At 43.7% G+C, this 22,948-nt stretch overlaps 1 protein-coding gene across 1 annotated transcript in view; it reads left to right on the top strand.

The window, feature by feature from the left end:
• LOC122808480 (zinc finger protein 91-like) overlaps positions 1-22,948 on the top strand; it is a 1,038,194-nt gene that overhangs the window by 590,059 nt on the left and 425,187 nt on the right. The window contains exon 3 of the mRNA XM_044079437.1: positions 6,266-6,340. Within this exon, the coding sequence (XP_043935372.1) occupies positions 6,266-6,340 (75 nt within the window). The remainder of the gene's footprint in view (positions 1-6,265; positions 6,341-22,948) is intronic.

Here is a 22,948-nt window from a genome sequence, read left to right as displayed (position 1 = left end):
CCATGGCCAAATGATTTCCTTATTCAAACAATATCACAGGAAGAGGGTTTCTGCAGTTTACTATAGACTACTTTCAAAATCTGAGGTTTTCCTTCAGTATCTTTATGTAAAATTTTATTATTTTCAAGAAAGTATTTGGTTCCTTTGTGGATTCCGCAATGAAAGGGATTATCCCCCACCAGACAGGGTGGAAAACTCTTGTCAGTACTCCCAGCAAATGACACCACAGATGGTGGTGGTTACAGCCATGGCACTGGAATTCTTGGCCTTCAAAGCTCTGATACCCTACAGACGACTTCACATGAGAAACTCTAGCTCAAGCCAGAGAATTTTCTAAGCTAGTAGAGAATGGAAATAGATTGCCAGGCCTTTGTTTTGTATTTCTGGTGTGTCTTCCATACAGTGTACACAACACCCCTGTGTCTCTCAGTTTTTGCCTGGTGGTCTGGTTTTCTTCCACAACCCAAACATGTGATGTTAGTAAACTTGTGATCTACTAAATTCTCCCTATGTGTGCATGTGATGTTCTTCGTCTTCCATTGCTGCAGTCCTGACTATTGGGTATAGTCCGCGTCCAGTCGGCCCGAATACCAGAGTATAAGGCTGACGTCGGTCAGGGCGCATTAGACTGACGCCAGTACGTCAGGGTACTAATGCGCATGACCGACGTCATATCCTCAGTCTTTTTTGCCGCATGGTCCGATGCAGAAGCAGTTTTGCGAGTGCAGGTTGGCGTACTGAAATATTTCCGAAACCGGAGTTTCAGACCGAAACAGAGTTGGCTAAGTACCCCGTTGGGGAACATTTTAGTTTTTTCTTGCCTCAGTATTTTACCGGATGTCAGAAAAAGTGAATAACTGTATTTCTTGTGGGAAACAGATACCTCATAGGGATTATCATACCTTGTGTATACCTTGTTTAGGGCCTGAGCACGCCGTTGTTGGTTGCCGCTCTTGTGCTAGGTTTAACAAACGCACTATTAAGAGGAGGTTAGACTGTGCCAGGTTAGTGTTTGGGAAGCGTTGCAATTATAAAATGCCGCCGGATGCTCCGGCCGCTTCCAAGAAGCGCAAGGATAAAACTGTGAAGCCTAGGGTTGAGGAACCGCAGTCCCGGACGTCGGTTCTTTAGAAGGCTCAGTGGAGCCGGAGGTTTTGCCAGGAGTTTCCATGGAGTCCCAGGCAGAAACTATACTCTTACAGGATGTGCCTTCTCAGGAGGTAGGCCAGGCTGAGGGGCTTCTCAGGTGACTGTTCTTCCCTCTCTTCCCAAGGTAGTTAGGGCCTCTCCTTCTGTTGCCAAAACTTGTTTGAGAGGTAGGCCAACTTCAGCTTCAGTGGGGGCTTCTCCTAGCATTTCGGGTTCTGTACCTAAGAAACATATGCTTAAAATGGCAGAAGATTTGATTACTATGATTAGGGTTCTATGCCCCGCCTGATAAGAGGCCTAGGGTGGAACCGAGTTTGATAGTTTTGAACAGTGTTCAGAGGCTTCAGAATCTTCTGTGGAAGATATGCAGGAGTATCCTACTTATTCTGATTCTGATGTGGATGATTCCACTCCTACAGCTTCTCCACCTGAGGATTTCTCATTTTCAGAGACTTTGCATTCCATGAGGGAGCACTTTAAATGGGAAGGCCAGGATTACTCTGACTCCAGGAAAAGGCTTAGGGAGTTCTTGTTTTACCCCAGCATAGGCCTTTAGCTATTCCTCCTGTGTTGAATGTGGTGGAAGATGTTTTGCAGAGGCTTCCCTGAACCCTGACTCTTTGCCTCCTGCTCCTGTTAAGCCTGATAGGTATTATAGGGTGCCCGAAGCTCATAAATATTTGTTTAAGAGTCCTAGGGCGGACCCAGAAACTATTTCTCAAGGGCCTAAGGGTGTAAAGGCTTCTGTGGTTAAAAATCCTGTTCCCACTGATAAAGAGGCACGGGCTTTGGATAGGTGGGGAAAGAAAGTGTATACTTCTTCCACTCTAGCCATGAGAGCTTTGAATTGTCAGTTTCACATGCTAAAATATCAGAATTATCTCCTTTCACAATTGAAATCTAAGGTGGATGCTTTGGCGGAAGGTATTGAGTGTAAAGAGTTGCTGGATTTGGTTCATGTGTCTGAACAAGTGGGTAAGCATTCTTTGCAATGTGGTTTTGATGCTGTACAGGCCTCCTCGAGGGTGGCTGCTACCAGTTCTGTTCTTCGAGGCATGCCTGGTTGAAGGATCAGAATTTAGCTGAGCATGTTAAGACAAGGATTTTGGATGCTCCTTTACAGTCTGATGTGTTGTTTGGTTCGCCTGTGGAAGCAGTTTTAAAGAAAATGGAGGACAAAGCTAAGTCTATGCAAACTGTTAAAGATTTTTGCAGGTACAGCCACGAAGTTTAGTAGAAATTGGCCTGCTAAGGGGTGGACATATCCTGCTTATGATTCTCAGTCTAGGGGTAGGTCTAGGCGTGGTAGGGGCAGGGCTCAAGGTTCTTTTAGGCCTAGAACAGGAGTTCACCTGCTCAGACTTCTGGTGAGGGCAGGGGTCAGTCCTTTCGTAAACAGACCCAATGACCTGTTTTTCAGCTGCCAGCAGATTCACGTTTGGCAGCTCCTTTGGGAGGAAGACTGTCTCTTTTCAAAGAAAATTGGGATTTAATTACTCAAGACAAATGGGTGTTGGATATCATTCACCAAGGTTACAGATTTTATTTCCATACAATGCCCCTTTCCAAAGCCATGCCAGACGTTCCTCCTCAACAAAGAAAAGAGGCTCACAAGCAAGTTTTACAGTTACTTCACATAGAGGCCATTCAGCCAGTCCCTGTATCAGAAAGGGGCCTAGGATTTTATTCTCGCCTGTTCCTTGTACCAAAGAAGGGAAACACGTGGAGACCAATTTTGGATTTATCTATCCTCAACACTTATCTGGACATTCCCAAGTTCAAGATGTTGACGTTACAACAGCTTTTACCTCTGCTGGGCAAAGATCACTGGATGGTAACTTTAGATCTCAAAGAAGCTTACCTTCATGTGCCAATAAGGCTAAGTTGCAGGAAATATCTGCGGTTTCGAACTGGAAATTCTCATTATCAGTTCTCTGCATTGCCCTTTGGCTTATCTACTGCCCAGAGTGTTCACAAAGGTTCTGGCTCCAGTGATAGCTTACTTCAGGCTTCAAGGAATTCAAATCTATCCTTACTTGGACGACTGCCTGATTCTGGCTCAAGAAAGGGAAGTTCTTCTACAGCACCTGGAATATGTTATCGCAGTGCTAAGATGCCTAGGGTATTCTGTGAACGAAATAAAGTCCAGTCTAGTACCCTCTCAAGACATGTGCTTTCTGGGTGTGAGACTGAATACAGCAGCCCAGATGGCCTTTTAACCCCGGACAAACAAAAGAGTCTGTCACTTTACTTCCATCAACTATCTCATCAGTCCGTGCTGACTGCAAGGACAGTCCTTCAAGCATTAGGGTTCATGGCATCTTGTATTCTGGTGCTTCCCAATGCCAAACTGCATATGAGGAAGTTACAATGGTATCTCAAAAATGTATGGACACAGCACTGCCAGGATTTGGACACTGTCATTCAAATAATACCTTGCCTTCAAAAGAATTCTTGTGGTGGGCTCAGGAATGTCACCTAAACAAGGGACTCTCTGTGACCCGGCCAGAGGCAAGTCAGATCTTAACGACAGATGCCTCGGACATTGCTTGGGGAGCTCATCTAAATGGAAAGTGGATACAAGACAAGTGGCCTGCCAGACTACAGCATCTACATATCAACATGAAAGAGATGTTAGCAGTCCAGTTTGCATTGATGGCTTTCAAGGAGTTACTTCTTCCAGGGCAGGTGTTGATTCTAACAGACAACACAACTGTCATGTGGTACATCAACAAGCAAGGGGGAACACATTCTTATCCTCTATGCAGGCAAGCAATGATTTTATGGGAGACTGCGCTAAGCCTGCAACTAACTCTTCAGGCAAGGTTTCTGCCAGGAGCACAGAACTCCTTAGCGGATGTGTTAAGCAGACAAATCATGGATCCCCACGAGTGGAAACTGGATCTTCATGTATTTCAGAAACTGACAGTGTCATGGGGAACTCCAGACATAGATCTGTTCGCTTCTCCACTAAACCACCAGCTGCCAAAGTATTGCACAAAGGGGTTTCATCACACGGCTTGGAAAGTGGATGCTCTGTCTTTCAGTTGGAAAAACCTTCATGTGTATGCCTTTCCACCTCTACCTCTTCTTCCAAAGGTACTGTTAAAGGTCAGACAAGACAGGCCAAGGATGATTTTGATAGCTCCAGATTGGCCTCGGCAACACTGGTATCCTCTACTACGGAGTCTGGTAAAGAAGCCTCCCTGGCCTTTACCTCTGATTCCTCATCTGTTATCTCAGAAGGACGGTCATCTGCTCAATGTCAAGCTACACTCTCTTCATCTAACAGCTTGGCATATTCTGTGTTGAAGCACAGCAGGTCTCAACTTCCTCAACAAGTTTTAAATGTGATTATGGAAGCTAGAAGACCTAGTACAAGGAAAGTGTATGCAGAAAAATGGAAGAGATTTTTATTTTGGAGTACAGCAAAGAATTTGGAGATTTCTGAGCCTAATTTGAGTGTGGCTCTTCAATATCTTACTGAATTATTGGACAGAGGTTTGTCCTTCTCTTCCATAAAGATTCATGCTGCAGCAATTTCAGCTCACTATGATTGTGACCCACCTTTGTTTTCGCATCCTTTGTTCAAGCAGTTTCTTAGAGGGGCAAAGAATATAAGACCCCACGAGAGCTCCTACTCCTGCTTGGGATCTCAATTTTGTGTTGGAAAAACTTACTCTACAACCTTTTGAGCCTGCAGCTACTGCTGAATTGAAATATTTGTCATGGAAGACTGCTTTTCTGTTGGCTATTACTTCTGCAAGAAGGGTGTCTGAGTTGCAGGCCCTTATGGCAGTAGAGCCCTTTTGATTTTCCATAAGGATAGGGTATCATTACGTACTAATCCTTCTTTTATGCCTAAGGTGGTTTCTAGTGTGGCTTTAAACCAAACTATTCATTTGCCTACGTTTTTGCAGATCCTCAAAATAAAGGGGAAAAGATTTTGCACACTTTAGATGTACACAGGCAATTGCGTTATTATTTAAGCAGGACTAAGGATTTTAGGCAGTCTCAGCAGTTGTTTGTTTCTTTTGCTTTGAGTTCTCAGGGCAAGCCTGTGTCAAAACAAACTATTTCTAGGTGGATTGGCTTTTGCATTGCATTTTGTTATTCCCATCATGGCAAGGAGATTCCAGCTGGGATTAGGCCTCATTCCACTAGGGCTACTGCCACTTCAACAGCATTTCTAAGGGGGGTGGCAACTAAGGATATTCTGGAAGCAGCTACTTGGAGTTCAGTGCATACTTTCTCTAGGCATTATCACCTTCCTATCTACTCTAAGTCTAGGGCTGGTTTTGCCACAGCTGTTTTACAAGGCATGTTGTCAGCTCCTACTACTTTATAATTTGCCAGCCTCCCTTACCTCTGCTTTGGGATTCTACCCAATAGTCAGGACTGCAGCAATGGAAGACGAAGAACATAGTACAGTTTTGTACCTACCATAAATGTAGATGTTCGAGGATTCCATTGCTGCAGTCCAATTTACCCTCCCTCCTTCCCCCTGTATTTAGGGGTGGTTGTGTAGGTGAGTTTACATGCTTATATTTTTGTATATATTGTTGTATATATTGTACATGTTTTTGGTGCAGGTTTTTTGGGACTTGTCTTTTTAGGGTCTTCTGACATCTGGGGCAAGAAAAGACTGAGGATATGACGTCGGTCATGCGCATTAGTACCCTGACGTACTGACGTCAGTCTAATGCGCCCTGACCGACGTCAGCCTTATACTCTGGTATTCGGGCCGACTGGACGCGGACTATACCCAATAGTCAGGACTGCAGCAATGGAATCCTCGAACATCTACATTTATGGTAGGTACAAAACTGTACTTTTGTGTGTGTGCTTCCTGTGACAGATTGGTGCCATAGTCAGGATGACCTTTACCTTGTGTCAAATGAGTGTCCGGTTAGGTTCTGGTTCCACTTCAGTCCTATTATATATTGAGTTAAATGAGTCATTGGAGACTGAATGAACTGCTCCACTGAAATGGGATGAAAGTCATCCAAGAATTCCATTTCTTCCTGTTGGTACTAATGCATTGTTACTTGCTTATGCTGTAAACCTCTATTTTGAAAGTGATTTGTTACTAAGTTTTCATATTAAAAACCTCTAGATGAAGAGACCCAGCATGCTGCAAGTTCTTCCAAGTGTGGCTCCATCGACTCCCATAAGTGTCCAAAAAGAAAAAGTAAGTTGATGGCAGTTAACTACAGAAGATTACTGTTATGTTCAGTCTGGACAGTTTTCTTAGCCTGTTCACTTATTTTCTTAGATTATGAACTTGTCTTCTAGTGTTTTATAAAGATTGTGCATATACAATATTTAGTTAACTCTTTTCAGTTTATGCCACAATTTGTCTGTAAACTTTGCTTTACACAACCAAGAAATGTATTGCTTTAGTTAGTGTTGTGTTTTCCTGAACACAAATCCTTTACAGTTTAAATTTGGTTAGTAGTGTGCAGGTGTTATCTGTTTTGCAGAATTGTTTGTGTGTATTTAACTTCATAATGAAAAATTACCACTTAATAACAGTGACTTACTGAATAAGGAGCATTCATATATGAGTTGTGCATGAGTGCATATCTATGTACGTACATATGTACATACATGCTTGAGATATTGAGGGTGCTATGTATGTGATGGGATATCTGTACCAGACTCTAATGGCTATATGTTCACAGAGGAGGTGCCTCTTGGTGTTCAATGCACGTGCTTGAATGGGATCAGGAAGCTGAGGTGTCACTTTTGAGGTAGTGTATAGAGTTACCTGTATGCTTGCTAATGTTTTACATGATGAAGGATATCCATTAGTATGTCTTATGGGGAGTATATGGAGAAAGCCTCGCAGAAGATGGTATTGTGCCAAAGCTCTTGTAGTGACAATCTGTACTATGTTGGAATGGCTGCTGGATGTAGGTTTTTAGCCACTGGTTTTCCCTTTCATTCAGTGATATATTATTTGGGTTGTATTCTTTTCAGTTTTTTTTAATAAGCTCATGCTAGTCACCTGCATGCAAACAGCCCTTGCACTACATGCTTTCAATTTATAATTGTATGAACCATTTTGAAAGGGTAGCAGATTGTAAGGTAAGGATATGTCTAGCACAAGATGCTGACACATTTGCTTCACTTGTTTTTCTCTGTCTGTTTGTCATCTTGTGTCTCTGCCTGTCTCTTTCTGTCTTGTATGGACATAATTTCTGTCCACAGCAATCATCCCATACAAGAACTAAGTTGCCTTAACCTGCAACAGCATGTGCATTATTATTTTGTAAAGGAATTAAAGTTGTTCAGGAGGCAGATCTCCATGTGTAAAGTTTGCAGGGGTCCTACTTTGGTGTATTTTGGGTGAAAATATTCAGCTCATTGAGCATTTTGGAACTGTGCATGCTCATCATGTGGACCACTGCTGCAATAGTATTTATTGTGCTTGACAGTCTCAGGCAGACATCTGTTCTTTCTGTCTAATTACTTTATAGTTTTAGATGAGCCAGACTTTAGGACACAGTAAAGGAGTGCAGTAAGCTCCATTTTCAGTTCTTTTGCTGCAAAAAGTCATCTGTAATTTGTTTGTCTGTTTTGTCCTCGTGGCTTCCGTAGCATTGCTCATTACCTGTTTTGGGATTTCCTTTGTTTTACTGTTTTGTTATGTTTTTTTTAAAGAGTATTTGTCATCTTGTAATTGATCTTTGTATAAATTTTGGTAAATTGATAAATGATATTCGGCAATGATACCAGGTGTGCCCATAAGAGAAAGATCTGATGATGTCATTTTCATTCATTCCTCAACAAATGGGTTCAGAGCCGATCCTCGTCTCTGAATTGGCCACATTTCTCTAGATTCTAAGATCCAACTCTCGAGCTCCTCCCTTTATCCATAATGCCTCTGACCACTGCATTACCTCAGATCTCATTTGCTGCTGTACAGTTCTGTTGGGATTGTTCTCTCAAGCTCATTTTGTTATAGTGAGATAAAAGCTTAATATATTATTCTCTTTTAACCTTTTTCTATTCTATTTTGTAACCTCTTTGTAGTATCTCCCTTACCCTCTAACTAGTTTAGCCTTTTTACCAATTTTTTTTTGGTGTTCTTTGTTACCATTGTTGGTAACCTTTCTTCTTTCTTATTTACCTCGCTGTGAGGTGTTTAGTATTACTGTACCATAGCTGGTATAGCTTCCTTAGTTCTTTACAAAATTTAAAAAAAGTTCTTTATCCATACCTTGACTGGCTTTTGCCACTTGCCTTTTTCACACAGTATGGCTGAAAAGCCGACCGGCTTTAAAAATGCACTCACTTCCTGTAAGCATAAGATACCCAACTCTGATGTCCACAGGGAGTACGTCTGTTGTTTAGGTCTCTACACCTGGATACCTCTTGCTCTATTTGTGCTGGCTTCAACACTAGAGCCATTAGCGATAGAAGGAACAAACTGGTACTTTAGGGCCTTGTTCCTGCTTCTACTCCTTCCAGCACATGTACATCAGGGGCTGACCCCCCCCCCCCCATAAATCTAAGGAGCCCTTGGAGCACAGAAAACGCTCTCCTGCAAGGTCTCCCAAGTCTGCTCCGGCATCAGAACCATCAATCAAAATTTCTAAAAGCTCGGATCTAAAGCGCTTGGATCTGATGCCTGCAGCTTCGAAATCTCCTCTGCTCCAAAGTCCATGATTCTGCCTGGAACCAGTCTCTCCAAGACTGCAGTCTCCTTTGCTTCAGGAGACTCCAAAGAAATCTTCTAGACTTCTTTGCACTTCCTCTTCCATCAGGTCCTCCTGAAGTCCTTCTGTAGCAGAGGTGGATAGGATGATGCGAAAATTTCTCAGAACACAGATCCAGTCTCTCATCTGATCCATGAGCCTCAAACCTCCTTCTCATACTGTCATTACTCCTTCTCCAGTCTGGCTTTTTGTTTCGGAGCCCTTGGATCTGAGATCTCCAAGAGTTGAACCTTTGGGTTTGAAGATAGCGCTGTCTTCAACTCTGACTCCTTCCCTGATCCATGCAGCTCCCACTCCCCTGTAGCAGGATGTCTCGAAGCTGAAGCGTCTTGTCAGATTCAGAGGGATGACTTTGACTCTAAAGCTTTCAGAGCCATTACCTCCGCTCAAGGCCTCAGTGCTGGACAGCTCGACTGTGACTCCTCCTTCGGACCGGTGGGTTGGGGAAGGTCCTGAATCATCTATGCCAAGAGTTTTGGCTCCGGTCAGATTGTCCTCTGCTTCTTTTGGCCCCTCTGCCTTTGAGTTGGTGGAAAAAGTTGGTGGAGAGGGATTTCACTTACCCAAGAGCAGTTTCTGCTCTTACATATTCAGATCCAATCCCTATTCCCTCTTTGTATCCTGTGTCTGAGTCTAATTATCCTATCCTTCAGAGATAGCTAGCCCATATGAGCTTCCAGTCAGTTCCATTTAGGGAACTCCCCACCTCTTCAGATACCTCTCCAGAACACCCCACTGAAGAGGTCCCCTGAAAGAGTTTGTGCAGAAGAAGGCAGTTGGATTCGCCACAGGAATCCCTTACAGAAGACACCGATTTTGATGAAAGGGAAGGATCCCCTAGATCTCCACCTGAAGATGTCTCCTTTGGAGACATTTTAGAAATCCTGCACCAGAAAGGTAGTTGGTCATCCAAAACCCCTTCCCAGCAGGAATTGGTGTTCCTTGAAGCCTTCCGGTCTGGCCCATCCACAACTTGGATTACCCTCCCCCTAGCAGATGAATTTATAGATCTTGTCTCCTGCCAGACATGGAAGGAATCGGATATCATAGAACTGATCCCTAGATGCCCCGGTAAGATTTTGAGTGCTACTGCAGACAGGTAATATTGGACTAAAGGGATCCATGTGGATGCCATGGTTATTGCGGCAGCCACCAAGAAGGAGCTAGCTGAGCAGAGCTCTACTGTTCACCCCCCCCCCCCAGTAGAGAGTTTAAGACATTGGACAGGTATGTGAAACGAGTTTATGCCTCAGCAACCTTTGCTTTATGGTCATTGAACCACCTGGCATACTTTACTAGGTTACAGAGGGACTTAGTTAAAGAACTCTCTAACTCTGTCCCTGGGTCCATGTCGGCAGAGGAACAAGTCTTTTTCCTCAAGACTGACCACCCTACAGTCAATATCAAATGCATCCATGAGGCTAATCCCACATGCATCTGAAGATTCCTCATGGGCCGCTGGTTCAGGCATAGCCATTAGGAGATATGCCTGGATGTGGGTGTGTGATTTGTGGAGCCTTTTAAAGTGTCATTCATCAATGCTTCCTTTAATGGATCTGTTTTTTTTTGGGCCAGCTGTTAAAGACACACTTTCCCACAGTGTGCAAGATGGAAAGACCTTGTCTGGTGTGGGAATCTGTTGTTATATGCCCGCAAAGACCTTTTTCTTGTAAATTGTGGTGGTAAAAAGATGTGGTTCTGGAAAGCTCAAAGACCATTTCAAGAATCACACAGAGATTTTTCTCTCAGAAGCATAGGGGGAAGCAATTATAATGGAATATTCCCCCCATGTGGCAGAGGTGGTCCGCAAAGCCAAGGGTCTTGAGATTCTTTCTTGGACAGTCCCTTTCAGCACTTTTGAAAGGTTGCCCGACTGTTCTTCTCTGGAGACAGTCAAGGGGGTGCCTATCCTTGCACCTAAGTGCCTGGAGAGCCATCGCAGAAGATTCATGGGTGCAAAGAATTATATCCAGAGGATATTTCATTCTCTTTTTACAAGTTCCCTCAATGAAAACATCTCTGCAATGCTCCACCCAATCAGTGGGAGTTAGCAGCTCTAGAGGTTCAAAAGCTGATAGACAAAAGAGTCCTCCAGAAGGTCCCTCCAGAATAAAGAGGTTCCGGAATTTACTCAAGGTTTTTTAGTGCCAAATAAAACAGGGGACCAGAAACTCATCTTGGATCTTAGTTATATGAACCAGTTCTTAAAGAGTTCCAGGTTCTGAATGGTCACAGTTCAGTCCATTTTGCCTGTCTTACAGAAGGATGACTGGATGTGCTCCATAGATCTTCAGAAAGCATACTATCACATACTTCTGGCTGGGAGCCAGTCATTATCAGTTCAGACCCCTGCCTTTTGGTCTCACCACAACCCCTAGGGTGCTCACCAAATGCATGGTAGTAGACTACATGGATTCTGAGTGTTTCCTTATTTAGACTACTGGCTTCGCACAGCAACAACCAGGCATCTCCTAGAAAAACAGTAACAAAAACTCCTTCTAAACATGGCTTTAAATCACTGTATATATAAGTAGCTTTATTAAAACAGAAGGTAAGCACTTTCACAGAGAATGGTATGATGAAGCAGAGGTTACTATGTGAAAGCGCATACCTTCTGTTTTAATAAAGTTACTTTTATATACAGTGATTTAACGCCATGTTTGAGAGGAGTTTTTTGTTACTGTTTTGGATTTGACTGCTACGTTTACTCCAACCTTAACTGAGTGGTCTACTTTTTCTTTACTTGAGGCTTGCCTAGATAGTCAGTTGTGTCACTCTTAACACAAAACAGAATTCTCACTCTGAGATTGCATGTCAGACAGATTCTTTTTCACCCCTCTCCCCCAACAAAAGTGACTCTCAAAGCCCTGAGTTCAGTGGCTGCTGCGATTACCTTGATACCTACTGCTCATCTTCATATGGGAATCCTCCAGTGGAGTCTAGCAGTACTACAGTAGTGCTTTCATCGACAGCCTTTGCATCATCCTATAAAACTATGTTGGGTTTGCAAGGAATCCCTACTGTGGTAGATACAGTCTGATGACATTTGTCGAGGATGTCCCTTTATCCTTCCTACCCCAAGTGTCATGTTGACTGTGGACACCTCCCATTTGGGGTGGGGGTGATTTGTTGGGACGGACTGGTCAAGGCATGTGGTCCCCAGAAGAGACCAATTTGCATGTAAATGTCTTAGAGATGAGAGCAGTCCTTTTAGCATTGCGGGCCCTTCTGAACTTTCTTCCTGTGGGGACAATTGCTATCCAAAAGGACAGTATGTCAAGTAGTTTGGTATATTAATAAACAAGGGGGAACTAGATCTTACCCCCTTTGTCGAGAAGCAATGAGAGTTTGGCAGTAGGTGATCTCCTCCAACCGCTTTCTTGTGGCATACATACACTGGGGAAATTCGACATTCTAGTGGACAAACTCAGCAGGACTGACTATCCTGATGCCTCACGAGTGGTCTCTCAAACAGTAGTAAACATGGTCTTCCACAAATAGAGTCAACTTTGCTGCAATCTATTCACATCCCCCTCAACAACAAATGCTCTTTGCCCTTATTCCCCCTCAGGAACTGTGACTGAGAGATGCTTTAGTCCAAGTTTGCCCCTCTGGTCCCCTATATACTTATCTCACCCTACCTCTAGTCCCCAAATCATTCAGCACTCTGGTTGAAGAGAAACGTGATCTTCCTTGCCCCCTTCTGGACTTGGTAAGTGTGGCTCCCCTTTTCTGTTGTCTCACCTACTATGTCCTCCTTGGACACTGGACCTCAGTCCAGACCTCCCTTCACATCTGTCATGGATTACTCATCCAGACGTTGCAGACCTCAGAATAACTGCATGGTTTCTCCAATTACAGTGATAGCTAGACATTCCAGGCTTTCCTCTCCTCTTCACCAAATGTTATTTTCATCTCAGAAGCCCTCTTCAAGGAAGATATATAAGAGTAAATGGAAGAGGTTTTCTTTTTGGGCTCAGCAGATAGACTTGGATCCTTTCACCACTTCACTTCCTGCTGTTTTAGATTTCCTTACCTCTATTTCTCAGAATGGTGAGTTTCTCCACCATAAAAGTTCAGCTGGCAGTCATCTCTAACTTTCACATTGGAGACAATACTTCCCCTTTAGCCTCATCCAAGTTCTATAAAGCATTTCTTAAAGGTACCTTTTACTTAGACCTCTGATTAAGGATCTCACTCCACCTTGGGATGTTAATGTTGTATTACAGAGTTTAGTACAATCATCCTTTGAGTGCTCAGCTAAAGCAGATCTCAAATTTCTTTCTTGGAAAACAGTCTTTCTTGTGGCTGTAGCTTGTGTGAGGCGAGTCTCTGAATTCCAAGCACTCTCTTCAAAACCACCTTGTTTGATTTTCCATAAATATAGGGTTACCTTACGTAATAACCATTCCTTTTTGCCTAAAGTTGCTTCTGAAGCAAACATTAGTCAAGTGACCAACTTTGCTACTTTCCTTTCCTACGTTTGACAGTAAAAGAGAATACATGCTTCGTCTTTTAGATATGTATAGGCAAATTCATTTCTATCTTCACAGGACTAAGAAATTTAGAAAGTCTGACCAATTATGTGTTTCCTGTTCAAGTAACAAACTAGAATCACCTGTCTCAAAAACTACAGTAGCCAAATGGATTTCAGATTGTATTTCTTATGTTTACTCTTATAGAGGCTTAACCTTACCAAGACAACCAAGGGCACATTCATCTATGTTAATGGCTATGTCAGCTAATTTTTAGGCCAGAGCCTCTATTGATGATATTTGTGCAGCTGCCACATGGTCTAATGCTTATAAATTTATTACCAATTACACATTAAATATCATCTCCAGAAACAAAGCTGCATTTGGTTCTGCGGTTCTCTAGAAGATCCTTCCATGAGGGTTACCCAAGGTTACCATAGCTGGGGACTCTGTCCCATTCGTTGAGGATTGAATGAAAATGACAACATCCGATATAAAAGTTATGTAGTCACCATAACTATGTATCGGAATTTTTTGTTAAGAACCACAGATGATATTCTTCATGTTTCACTGTTGCAGTCATTACATTTGGGTAATCTGCTTGCAGGGTGCCCTTAGTTGGCCTGATTAACAAATTCTTGGGTCCTGCGTTGGTTGCTGTCCCTTCTTCCATGATGTCAGGTCATCAGGGATATAAAACACAGCTGACGCCATTACATCAGTCTTTCTTGCCGTGTGGTGCCCGAAGCAGAAGCAGTTCGCAAGTGCCGGTCAGATGACTCCTAAAATTTTCGTTTTCGAGTTTCAGAACCGAAGTCTTCAACTTAAAGCTAAGTACCTCGTTGGGGAAACTTTTTCTTGCTCCTTAACGATGTCTGTTAAAGTTAATAATTGCATTACTTGTGGAAACAAATACCTCATAAAGATTTTCATTCGTACTGTATTCCTTGCCTAGGCCCTGACCACGATGTACCTTGCTGTCGGTTTTGCGCTTTATTTAATCAACGCACTATCCGTCGTCGGTATATTTTTGCCTCTAAATATTTCGGTTCTTGGTTTAATTATCCAGAAATGTCATCGGTTAGCCATCCGACTACCGGGATTCTGAAAAAAATGCAAAGATAAAGGCAGAGACAGGCTGCCGAGGTCAAAAACTGCCGACAACGCTTCTCCTAAGCCAATCGCCAGTTCGCCGGTACTCAGTGAGGTGCTTTTGCAGCCCCTGATACCTGCTACGTCTGATTCGCAGGCCTCTACTGAGACCCATTCGGAGTCCGGTATGCCGTGAGATACTTCAACTATGGAACCCGCGGATGTCTCTACTTTGGATGGATTCGGAGCCGCTGTGCAGGCACTGGCTTCTGAGGGTGTATTCAGGCCTACGGACTTGCTTATTAAATCGACGCCTCATCATTACTAAGGCCTAAATCTCGATCCATGTCTAAAAAACTGACGCCCAGGCCACATGCTCAGGCCCCTATGCCTAAAAAACAAATGATACAAATGGCTGAAGAGCTAGTAACTATAATCAGGGGTAGTCAACCCCCCCCCCCCCCAAGAGGCCTAGGGCTAAGCTTGATTAATGAATCTTCTGATCAGGATTCTTTTTCTTCTGATGACCTGGATTTGTCCTTACCTACTTATGAGGATTCTGATCCGAAGGATTCTATTCCTTCTGCTTCCCCTCCTGAGGATTTTTTTTTGGGGAGCATTTTCACTGGGAAAGCCAGGAATTTTCTGATTCAAAAAAGAGGCTTAGGGATTTCCTACTTCTACCTCAGCATAGGCCTTTGGCTATTCCTACTGTACTAGACATTGTTGAGGATGTTTTCTTGGAATCCAGTTTGGCCCCTGATTCCCTGCCTCCTGATCCTAGTAAACCTGACAGATACTACAGGGTTCATGAGTCCCACAAGTTCCTATTCAAAAATCCTATTGCAGATCCAGAGACTATTTCTCAGGGGCCCAAAGGGTATTAAAGCTTCTACTGCTAAAAATCCTACCCCTTCTGATAGAGACTCCAGGGCGCTGGATAGATGGGGTAAACATGTTTATACTTCAGCAACCTTGGCAATTAGAGCTTTAAACTGCCAATTTCATATGTTAAAATATCAGCAACATGTCATTGGACTGTTTAAACAGAAAATGATGTTGATTCCTGACTATGTGGAAAATAAAGATTTACAGGACTTAATGCATTCTGCTGAACAAGTTGGAAAACATACTTTGCAATGTGGTTTTGATTCTTTAGAGGTCTCTTTTAGGGCTGCTGTTACTGGGTCTGTGCTTAGAAGGCATGCTTGACTTAAGGAGCAATCTTTGCCTGATCATGTTAAAGCTAAATTGTTGGATGCTCCTTTAAATCAGGACCGCCTGTTTGGCAACAGGGCTGAAGAAGTTCTTAAAAAGATGGAAGATAAAGCTAAATCTATGCAAACTGTTAAAGATTTTTTTACAAGTGCAATCTCCTAGATTTAGGCACTGGCCTACTAAGAATTGGTCCTTTCCAGTCCCTTCCAGGTCTTCTCAAGCCAAACCCAAACACAGCAAAAACCCCAGGTTTCAGTCCCAGGGGACTCTCAGAACTAAGCAGTGGGGGGCCTCCACTTCCAAGTCTGGGAATAACAAGACACCCCTATGGTAAACAGTTTCAGTGACTTCCTTTTAAAACTTCCAAGCACTTATATTCTGACCTCCCCTTTGGGGGGAAAGATTGCTCTTCATGCAAAGAATTGGGAACTCATAACCTAGGATAAATGGGTTTTAAATATAGTGTCCCAGGGATACAGATTTCATTTCCACACGTTGCCAACACCAAATGGGTGGCCGGACATGCCCCCAAATCAGTGGGTATAGGCTCAAAAACAAGTACTTTTTCTCTGAAGCATGGGGGCTATTCAACTGGTACCAGAAGAGGAAAAGGGACATGGTTTCTACTCCAGACTTTTCCTGGTACCCAGAAAAGACAAATCATGGCATCCAATCCTGGACCTGTCTACTCTAAACACCTTTCTGGAGATTCCAAAATTCAAGATGCTGACTCTTCACAAAATGCTTCCTATGCTAGGCAAAGATGTCTGGTTAGCAACACTAGATTTAAAAGAAGCATACCTGCACATCCCAATCAGGGATTTGGGAAATGCAGAAGATACCTACGCTTCAAAGCAGGCTACACACATTATCAGTTCCCTGCACTGCCCTTTGGCTTGTCTACTGTGCCCAGGGTATTCACAAAGTGCCTGGCTCCAGTTATTGCATTTTGCAGGCAAAGAAGTATTCAAATATACCCATACCTGGACGATTGTCTAATTCAGGCAGAAAGCCAGGGCATATTTTTGAATCATCTGGCATTTGTAAAAAGGGTTCTAACTTGTCTGGAGTACACCATAAATGAAAAGAAATCACAGCTGGTACCCTGTCAACAAATTACATTCCTGGGAGCAAGCTTGAATACGACTTCCCAGATGGCTTGCCTCATGCCAGAAAAGCAAATTCATTTGATAACCTATTTCAAACAAGTGGCCACAAAAACCCTGCTATCTGCAAGACAAATACTGCAAGCCTTGGGATTCATGGCCTCCTGCATTCTTCTAATTCCATATGCAAGACTGCATATGAGGAAACTACAGTGGTATCTAAAAAGCCTATGGAGTCAGCATTCTCACAGCCTAGAAACAATGATTCCTATCATACCTTGCCTATGCCTAGAGTTCCTCTGGTGGCCAGAGGCCTGCCACCAAAACAAGGGATTACCGTTCACACTACCCCCTGACACCCAAACCCTAACAACAGATGCATCAGACTATGCATGGGGGGCTCACTTGGCAGGGAAGTGCATTCAGGGCAAATGGAATCCATGTCAAATGCACCTGCATGTCAATCAAAAAGAAATGTTAGCTGTACAGAATGCTCTGACAGCCTTCAAGGATTACATTCTTCCAGGACAAATAATGGTAAAGACTGACAACACCATGGTTATTTGGTACATAAACAAGCAGGGGGGTACACATTCCTACTCCCTCTGCAGACTAGCCATGGCATTGTGGAACACAGCCTTGAGCTACCAAGTGCACTTACAAGCTCAATTCCTGCCAGGAAAATTAAATACACTGGGAGACGGATTAAGCAGAAACCTCATGAACCCACACGAGTGGAAACTTGAACCAAGGATTTTCAACATGTTGACAAGCGAATGGGGGAGCCCAGAACCCAGACATAGGCCTATTTGCCTCCCCCCAGAACTACCAATTGGACAAGTTTTGCACAAGGACTCCCTCCAAACAAGCCTGGAAAGTGGATGCTCTGTCCTTCAACTGGAGAAACCTATCAGTCTATGCCTTCCCCCCGCTGCCTCTGCTCTCCAAAGTTCTACTAAAAGTCAAACAGGACAAACCAAGGATGATTTTGATTGCTCCAGACTGGCCGCACCAACAGTGGTACCCCCACCTGCGCAGTGTGTCGCAGTTATCTCCATGGCACCTGTCTCAGACCCCTTCCCTGCTGTCTCAGCAGGAGAACCAGATTCTGCACCCTCAGCTTCCAACATTGAACCTTGCAGTCTGGCTAATTACTTAAACTCACACTTATCATCCCTCAGCAAACCTGTGATGGATGTCATCTTAGAGGCAAGGAGGCCTAGTACTAGAAAATCTTATGCTGAAAAATGGAAAAGATTCTGTGCCTGGAACCAATCTCAAGGGATGAGCACAGCAGCACCCAATTAACCTCAGATTTTGCAATACTTAACTGAGATGCCTCACAAGGGCCTGTCTTTTTCCTCCATTAAAATCCATGCCTCAGCCATTTCAGCTCATTATAACACAGAACCTCCCCTCTTCTCTCATCCTCTGCTCAAGCAGTACCTCAGAGGGGCCAAAAATTTGAGACCACCCAGGAGAGCTCCAACCCCAGCCTGGGACCCTAACTTTGTATTGGAGAAACTCACTCTACCTCCTTTTGAGCCAGCTGCTACTGTGGACTTAAAAATTTCTTTCTTGGATAACAGCTTTCCTTTTAGCAATCACTTCAGCTAGAAGGATATCTTAATTACAGGCCCTTATGGCAGTGGAGCCTTTCATCATCTTTCATACGGACAGGGTGTCACTCAGGAACAATCCATCCTTCATGCCCAAGGTGGTATCCAGTGTGGCTCTTAATCAGTCCATTCATTTGGCAACCTTCTTTCCCAATCCACAGAACAAAGGGGAACGGATTTTACATTCCTTGAATGTGCACAGACAACTTAGATTCTACTTGGACAGGACTAAACCTCAAAGAAAATCTGAACAACTGCTGGTAGCATTTGCTGCAGGGCAGAGGGGAAGGCTATTTCAAAACAAACCATTTCTAAATGGATAAGCCGTTGCGTTCCTTTCTGCTATAAGCACCATGGAAAACCTATCCCCCAGGGGATCAGATCTCACTCCACCAGGGCTGCATCTACTTCTGCAGCCTTTCTCAGAGGTGTTCCTGCCAGGGACATCCTAGAAGCTGCTACCTGGAGTTCTGTACATACTTTCACCAAGCATTATCATTTGCCAATTTTCTCTAAATCCAGAGCTGGCTTTGCCACTGCTGTCTTGCAGGGCCTTATAGCTGGCCCTGATGCTATATAAACTCCTCCTCTCAACCATAGCTTTGGGAATCTACCCAAATGTAATGACTGCAACAGTGAAACTTGAAGAATATAGTACAGTTGTGTACACTTACCATAAATGTAGATGTTCGAGTGTATTCACTGTTGCAGTCCTGGTTACCCTCCCTCCAGTCCCCTAACTTCTTCTGGCTATATCTCTACTTTCCTTTCCTATGCTTAAAAGCCTTTTTGGTGTATTTGCTTTTTGTTGGAGGTATTCCTTTGTGTTTTTATATTTATTTACTCCCCATTAGGGGGGGGCACTTGACATCTGGGGCAAGAAAAACTGATGTAATGGCATCGGCTGCATGTTTTATACCCCTGACGACCTGACGTCATGGAAGAAGGGACAGCAAATGACGGAGGACCCAATACTTTGTTAATCAGGCGGACTGAGGGCAACCTGCAAGCAGATTACCCAAATGTAATGACTGCAACAGTGAATACACTCGAACATCTACATTTATGATAAGTGTACACAACTGTACTTTCTTCGTGTTTCACTGTTGCAGCCATCACATTTGGGTTATCTGCTTGCAGTAGCCCTCATTCGGCCCGATTATCAAAGTCTTGGGTCCTGCGTCGGTTGCTGTCTCATCTTCCATGACGTCAGGTAGTCAGGCATATAAAGCATGCAGCTGATGCCATTTTATCAGTCTTTCTCTCTGTGCGATGCTTGAAGCAGAAGCAGTTCGCAAGTGCCGGTCGGCCAACTCCTGAAATTTTCGTTTTCGAGTTTCAGAACTGAAGTCTTCAGCTAAGCTAAGTACCCCATTAGGGAAACTTTTTCTTGCTCTAAACTGATGTCAGTAAAGGTTAACAATTGTATTTCTTGTGGAAAGCAAATACCTCATAAAGATTTTCATTCGTGCTGCATTTCTTGCTTAGGCCCAGACCACAACATACCTCAGTTGGTTTTGTGCCTTATTCAAACCTCATACTACTCATTGTTCATTTTCGCATCTAAATATTTTGGTACTCGGTTAAATTATCCAGAAATGGCTTCTGTAACTCACCTGACTACCAACATTCTGAAAAAAACGCAAAGATAAAGACAGAGACAGATCGCATAGGTCCAAAGCTGTCGCCGACGCTTCTCCTAAGCTATTCGTCAGTTCGCTAGTACACAGTGAGGCGCTTTTGCAGCCCCTGATACCTGTTACTTCAGATTCGCAGGCCTCTACAGAGACCCATTCAGAGTCCGGTATACCGCAAGATGCTTCTTCGACTGTGGAACCTGCGGATGTCTCTAACTTGGATGGGTCCAGAGCCGCTGTGCAGGCACAGGCTTCTGAGGGTTTATTCAGGCCTACTGACTTGCATGTTAAACCGACGCCATCTTCTTCTTCAAGGCCTAAAACTCGATCTATGCCTAAAAAAACGATGCCCAGACCGCATGGTCAGGCCCCTATGCCTAAAAAACAAATGATAAGAATGGCCGAGGTCCTTATTACTCTATTCAGGGGAAGCCACCCTTCCCCCTCTGAGACCTAGGACTGATTTTCCTTCTGATACTTCGGTTCAGGATTCTGAAATTTCTGTTTTCTCTGATGGCCAGGATTTGCCCTTATCTACCTGTGAGGATTCTGATGCAGAGGACTCCATTCCCTCTGCTTCCCCTCCAGAGGATTTCTCTTTTGGTGAAACTTTGCATACTCTTAGGGAGCATTTGCGCTGGGAAAGCTAGGATTACTCTGACTCCAAAAAGAGGCTTAGGGAATTTTTACTCCTGCCTCAACACAGGCCTTTAGCTATCCCTCTTGTACTGGACATTGCAGATGATGCCTTCTCGGAATCTAGCCCCTGACACTTTACCTCCTGCTGCCAGAAAACCTGATAGTTATTACAGGGTTCCTGACTCTCACAAGTTCCTTTTTAAAAATCCTACTGCGGATCCTGAGACCATTTCACAGGACCCAAGGGCATTAAGGCTACTACTACCAAAAATCCTACCCCCTCTGATAGAAATTCCAGGGCACTGGATAGATGGGGAAAGAAGGTATACACTTCTGCAACGTTGGCCATTAGGGCTTTAAACTGCCAGTTTCATATGTTAAAGTATCAGCAGCATATTACTGGACTGCTTAAACAGAAAATGATGTTGATTCCTGACTGTGCTGAAAATAAAGAATTACAGAATTTAGTGCATTCTGCTGAACAAGTTGGAAAACATACTTTGCAATGTGGTTTTGCTTCACTAGAGGCATCTTGCAGTGCTGCTGTCACTGGGTCTGTACTTAGAAGGCATGTTTGGCTTAAGGAGCAATCTTTGCCAGATCATGTTAAAGCTAACTTATTGGATGCTCCCTTAAACCAAGACCGCCTGTTTGGCAACAAAGCAGAAGAAGTACTTAAAAAGCTAAATCTATGCAAACTGTTAAATATTTCCTGCAAGTACAACTTCCCAGATTTAGTAGGCATTGGCCCTCTAAGAACTGGTCCTTTCCTGCCTCTTCCAGGCCTTCTCATTCCAAACCCAGAACCAACCACCCAGGCTTCAGTCCCAAGGTACTCACAGGCCTAAGCAGTGGGGGGCTCCCACTTTCAAAGCAGGGAGTAGTAAGACTCCCCCCTATGGTAAACTGTCTCAATGACTTAACTTTAAACCTTCCAAGCCCTGTTCTACTGACTGTTCCTTTAGTGGGAAAGATTGCCCTGCATGCAAAAAATTGGGAACCCGTTACCCAGGACAAATGGGTTTTAAGTATAGTTTCCCAAGAATACAGATTCCACTTCCACTCCTTACCAACCCCAAACAGCTGGCCAGACCTACCTCCAAATCAGTGGGCAGAGGCTCAAAAGCAAGTTCTCTCTCTTTTAAGGATCAGTGCTATTCAACCTGTTCCAGAAGAAGAATGGGGACAAGGTTTCTACTCAAGACTTTTCCTGGTATCCAGAAAAGACAAATGTTAAGTTGTCTATCTCACCTTCGTTCTTGCTGGTTGGGATCGGAGCCAATCCTCGGCTCTGACTCTGCCATCTTCTATAACTCGAGAGCTGTTTACTGGCTTGAGGTTACCCCTTATCCCATGATGCCTAGCGATAGCTACCCGGATCTTGTTTGCCATTTCAGCTGCGAGGTGTCGTTTTTCTGGCTCAGGCTCGTATAAAGTTTTTTTGTATAACTTTATTACTCTAGAAATATATATTTTTAGTGTTTTATTGTTAATGTTTAGTCTTGTTTTTTGTGATAGCTAGTGTTTAGTTGTAGTATCCCTTCCTACTTGTAGAACTCGTTTAACTTAGAGAGTCCCCCCCCCCAGCCTTCTTGTCAGATTAGCCGTTTAAGTTAGAGGCTTTTCCTATTAAAAAAAAAAATCCTTTAGCTATAGTTAGTAGAGTGTGTTTTTTGTGTAGACTGTATTTTACTTTGTAGCTGTTTTGGTATTTGTTGTCAAAGGAATCCAAAGTGTCTGGATTCAAGAAGTGTGACTCATGCTGTCAGAAAATGTCTCTGACAGATGGGCACGATTCTTGCATCTATTGTTTAGGCGCTGTGCACCTGCAGGAATCTTGTTGTCTACCATGCATTTAGTCCAAGAGTCCTGCAGGAGCGTAAGAATAAACTTATTCTTAGGAGTCTTTTAAAGCCCCAAGATTCACTGGCCAAGACCTCTCAGCCTGTGAAATCTCCTAAATCTACCAATCCGTCGGCTCCAAGTTCGTTGCCATCCTCGGTTCAGACACGACCTTCTACTTCGGTTCTGGCTGGCACTGATAAGACTATCTCCCCGTCGGCTCCATCAGAAACTTTGGAGCCTTTGCGGAGCCACAAGAGGCTGAGGTCCCCTTTATTGGAAGTGGTACATTCGGCTCCTTTATCTCCCTTGCTTCAGAGCGAGGGCAGTCACAGATCCTCTCACTCCTCTTGATTCTCTAGGCTGTTGAATCACGATGTGGAGAGAGTGGTCAGTAGGTTGCTAAAGTCGCAGGCACTTGCCAAGATGTTGTCCAACCCTCCTCAA

This window comes from Protopterus annectens, chromosome 8.part0, assembly GCF_019279795.1.
Source record: "Protopterus annectens isolate FY-2018-M chromosome 8.part0, PAN1.0, whole genome shotgun sequence".
NCBI lineage: Eukaryota > Metazoa > Chordata > Ceratodontiformes > Protopteridae > Protopterus > Protopterus annectens.
This window is presented reverse-complemented; position numbering and strand designations above follow the sequence as displayed.